Source organism: Neophocaena asiaeorientalis, unplaced genomic scaffold, assembly GCF_003031525.2.
Source record: "Neophocaena asiaeorientalis asiaeorientalis breed wild unplaced genomic scaffold, Neophocaena_asiaeorientalis_V1.1 scaffold45, whole genome shotgun sequence".
Taxonomy (NCBI): Eukaryota; Metazoa; Chordata; class Mammalia; order Artiodactyla; family Phocoenidae; genus Neophocaena; species Neophocaena asiaeorientalis.
In genome coordinates, this window is record NW_020174642.1 from 11,926,402 (window position 1) to 11,930,842 (window position 4,441).

The window sequence follows — 4,441 nt, forward strand, 5'->3', positions numbered from 1 at the left end:
GGGATCAGAGGGGATGGATTGCAAACGGGAAACTCTGGGGTATTTACTATCAATACTTTGAGGTGGTGATGGTTTCACGGCTGTATACAAATGTCAAAATGTATCAAATTTGAATATGTGGTTTACTGTATATCAATTACACCACAGTAAAGCTGTTATAAAAACCCTAAGGATGGCTCAATCCCCACATTGCCTACGCGCCTTGGACGCCAGTCCATGGACCCTAAGACGCGAGGTGGAAGCCCCGCCCCACAGCTCCGCCCCAGACTCCGCCCAGGCCCCGCCCCGGGAGCGCAGGCCGAGCCGCGTGTGTACCCAGCGGCCGCGGACTTGGGCGTAGGCCTTCGGGTCGCCGCCGCCCTCCAGGCGTGGCGCCGGCTCGGACTCCGAGCGGCAGAGAGCCTCCTGCACAGCAGTCTCCGGACGCGGCCGCGCAGGTAAAGCTCCCGTCTCATCCCGGAGCGTGGACACCCCCGCCCCCGTCCATCCCCCAGCCGGGAGTCCCGGGGGTCCTTAGGGTCCGGAGCCTGGGGATCCCGAGGTCCGAGGTCTGGGGTCCCCCTGGGGCCCGAGCCCCGCCCGCCCAGGCCCCGCGCGGCCCCGCCACTCCACGCCCAGCGCGGGCCGCGCGCCCAGGGCTTGGCTTTTCTCTTCTCTCGTTTCCCTTTTTCAAACATAATTGAAATAAAAGGCGCCGACCGCGATGCCGGTGCGGGTGGCTGTTCCCATTAGGGCCGACAGAGAAGAGCTTTAATGTTATAATTGTCAAAGGGATTGTCACAATTAGCAAAGCGCTGAGCTTCTGACAGCAGCCTAGCCCCGCGGGGATGAGGGTGCCGGCTCGGTTCCCAGCGGTGGCCGGCGGTCGCCCTTGCATTCCAGTTTCTTATGAAAACCCTGCAGCCCAGTCTTCCTGCTTTCCAGCCCTGAGTAGCTAGGAGGGGTGGACTCCCATCACCCCGTGCTGTCCAAGCCCCTGACCCCCAAGGTATGCAGTGGGTGTGTCCAGGGCAGGGTGGCAGTGTTCTCGGTCGGCTTTGCTGGGCACAACCCCCAGCCAGCAGTCAGCACAGCCTTACTCTTCCGGGTGGCAGTGGGAATATCCAGGAGTAAGTCACAGAGACACCCCCCACCCCCGGTCAAGTGTGTCCGTTTGGCTGTGACATCTCCCCCAAAGTCAAAGTGTGCCCCCGGGTCCCCAGCCAGGCCACGGCCAGCGACGCTGACTGCTCCTCTCTTTTAGGACCGAAAGAGAACACCGTTCTTCCTGGCACGCGAGGAAGCAGAGTTTCTGTCTGTGTGGGATGGTCCCTTCCGCAGCGGCACCGGGGAGCGGGGAAGGGTGTAGACCGCAGCACTGAGAGCAACGTGCCACCTGTCTGCAGGTGGTCAGGATGGGCCCCATGGGCAAACAGGGCCCGTCCTCCCTGCCGGTCCCCACGGGAGGCTCCTGCCTCCTGCTTCTCTTCTGCCTGCGGTTGGGCGCCTCTTGCCCACAGAGCTGCCAGTGCCCTGACCATGCCGGGGCCGTGGCCGTCCATTGCAGCGGGAGGGGCCTGCAGGAGATCCCCAAGGACATCCCCACTGACGCTGTGCTCCTGAAGCTTGATGCCAACAAGATCGCCCGCATCCCCAACGGAGCCTTCCAGCACCTGAACCAGCTGAGAGAGCTGGACTTGTCTCAGAACGCCATCGAGACCATCGGCCCCGCCGCCTTCTCGGGCCTGGCCGGGGGCCTGCGGCTGCTGGACCTGTCTCACAATCACATCCGCAGGATTCCTAAGGACGCGCTGGGCAAGCTCAGCGCCAAGATACGGCTGTCCCACAACCCCCTGCACTGCGAGTGTGCCCTGCAGGAGGCCCTGTGGGAGCTGAAGCTGGACCCTGACTCGGTGGACGAGATCGCCTGCCACACCTCGGTGCAGGAGGAATACGTGGGGAAGCCTCTGATCCAGGCTCTCGACTCTGGTGCCAGCTTCTGCAGCGTCCACCACAAGACCACCGATGTGGCCATGCTGCTCACCATGTTCGGCTGGTTCGCCATGGTGATCACCTACGTCGTGTACTACGTGCGCCAGAACCAGGAGGACGCCAGGAGGCACCTGGAGTACCTGAAGTCCCTGCCCAGCACTCCTGTGTCCAAGGACCCCATCAGCCCTGCGCCCTAGTGCCCAATGGCTCGAGCAGGCCGAGGCCCACCTGTCTCCCGTCACTCTTGTAGTAGATGGTGACTGAGTCCCGCCTTCGATGTTCCCCCAGGGAGGGTGACACGGCTACTTCTGTCCAGTGTTTCACTCTGACAGAGCACTTTCCACAGGACACCTTCAGGTCAGGCAATTCTACCATCAGACCCAATGACAGATGGGGACACGGGCTCAGAGAAATGGAAGGTCGCGGACAGGAAGAGATCCAGCTGGGATGTAAAACCAGGCCGTCCATCCTGAGACGTCCCTTCCGCGCTGGGAGCCTGCCCCACGGGGCGCCCGCCTCTGAGCCCCCAGCATTCAGAGAAGAAAGGGTGCGTGCCCATGAGTGAGGCTCCCCGAGGAGGTTGGGTGCATTTTGTTGGTTGTAGGCACAGGTCGTCCTGCCCCGTGGAACTGGTTTGCCTTTGCTTCCCCAGTATTTCCTGAACACCTCTAACCACCGGGCTCTTTCCACAGCCAAGTGGTAGAGACCGGATTTTTCTCGGGAGATAAGTGGAACATGTAACCTTTGAACAACTCTGTCAACTTTGTTTATTCTCAGAATGTTTGTTAAGAGTAACACTTGTACCAAAATTTCAGTCCAGTGAGAAGGGGAAAAAAAAAAATAACAACCCCAAACCAAAAAAATTAAACCATGGAGAGAAACCTGAGGAAGGTCCATAGTAGCTCCTCAGGGGGCCGTGTTAGCAGCCAGAGAAGTGTGGCCGTTCCCCGATTCCTGCTCCCGCGGCTGTGGCCGCCCCAGGGAGCCTGTCATCTTGGGTGGCTCCATGCCTTGCTTTTCTACTCACTAAGCAGCTCCTTTGCAATGGATGGGAGGACCGACCTCTGTTTCAGGGCTGTTCAACTGGTTGCTTCGTTTCCTCCAGCGACAGGGACTCTCTCTCCGTTTCAGCTTTGCTGACAGGACTCTCAGTGCTACTTTACTCCTCAGTTTTCTTACCTAATTCATGTTCAGGGTAGACTTTCCCTCCACCTGTGTAACCCTGATCTGTCTTTCCAGTTTTATTTTTCACGGTCTTTTTGTATGAGTGTTTATATTTTAAACTACTTCAAGTATTTTGGGGGGAAGCAAGTTAGGGGTACATTGTTCATGGATCTAAGGTGTAAAGGACAGATGCTTAGAAAGGGCAAAAGTCGAGGGAGGTTTGTCCTCGGAAAGTGTCATGGGACTGGCAGTGGGACGCGTTGATGCCACACGTCATGATTTTTCAGTTGTGGTGCGTTAAAAAACAACCGACAGATGCCGCTACCCTCCCACACCCCAGCGCCGTGCCTGCGGTCACCGGGGGCACAGCACGCACAGTGTGAACCGGGGGCTCTGTGCTCTGAGTGTGGGGTGGGCCCTTTTCTGCCCACCGCCCAGACCAGGGTGCAGGAGTGGGGGGCAGGGCTCAGACGAGGCTGCGAATGGTGCCGGGGTCCTCAGGAAACCAACGGCCCACCCACCCTTCCAGTGGGAACTAAAAAAGCCAGGCAGCCAGCCTGGGTGCCGGTCCACTCATGGGACAAACGGCATGGGAGCAGGTACGTGTGGCCGCCGGCTGACCAGCGGGACACGGGCTCTGTGGGTGAATTGGGTCCCCCTTCCCCGTGCATCCCGGGGAGCACACAGTGGGGAGAGGGGTCCCGCCGCACAAGGAGCCGTCACCTGGCGGGTTTGCCCGATGGACGTGACCCTGAGTCCCTGGGTCAGGGGAAGAGAGCAGACTGAGGCCTGGATGGAGGTGGGGGCATATGTCAGGGTCTTGCTGTTGCAGCTCGTGTCCCATAGGTGCCAGCCAGCCTGGGCACTTTGGGGGACCCTTTCCTTGCTGCCAGGGAACTCTTCATTTGCTCTTACACAGAACCAGCCCAGAGCCTGATGCCAGCCAGATGCTCTTCTGGGGGCGCACGGGGAGTGAGTGGGGCTTCTTTCCCCCCAGCCTTTGCTGGTACCCAGCGCCCAGCCAGCCTTCCCTCTGGTGTGGGCCTGCCGGGCTCCTGTTCTGCCCTGCTGGGAAGAGGAAGTGGGCCCAGGAGCCCAGAGCACACCCGAGGGCCCACCCCCTCTCATCCCGGGTCCAGAGTCAGGGCGCTGCCGGGCTCCCTGGCCTTTCTGGCCTCCTTGGCCTTTCTGGCCTCCTTGCCCCTCGTGGCATCTCCCCGGAGAGCATACCTCCCTCCCAAGACCAGCAGGACCCGGAAGCTCCTTCCTGCTCATGGCAGCTCCCAGCCCTGGTGTCTGGGAGCCC

The 4,441-nt window shown here is 60.3% G+C and overlaps 1 protein-coding gene across 1 annotated transcript; it reads left to right on the forward strand.

Annotated features, from left to right (window-relative positions):
• The first annotated feature begins 303 nt into the window (after positions 1-303).
• Positions 304-3,572, forward strand: LRRC3 (leucine rich repeat containing 3). Its single transcript, XM_024758289.1, has 2 exons — positions 304-437; positions 1,244-3,572. Exon 2 carries the CDS (start codon positions 1,395-1,397, stop codon positions 2,166-2,168), a length of 774 nt encoding a protein of 257 aa, XP_024614057.1. The 5' UTR covers positions 304-437; positions 1,244-1,394; the 3' UTR covers positions 2,169-3,572.
• Positions 3,573-4,441: the final 869 nt, after the last annotated feature.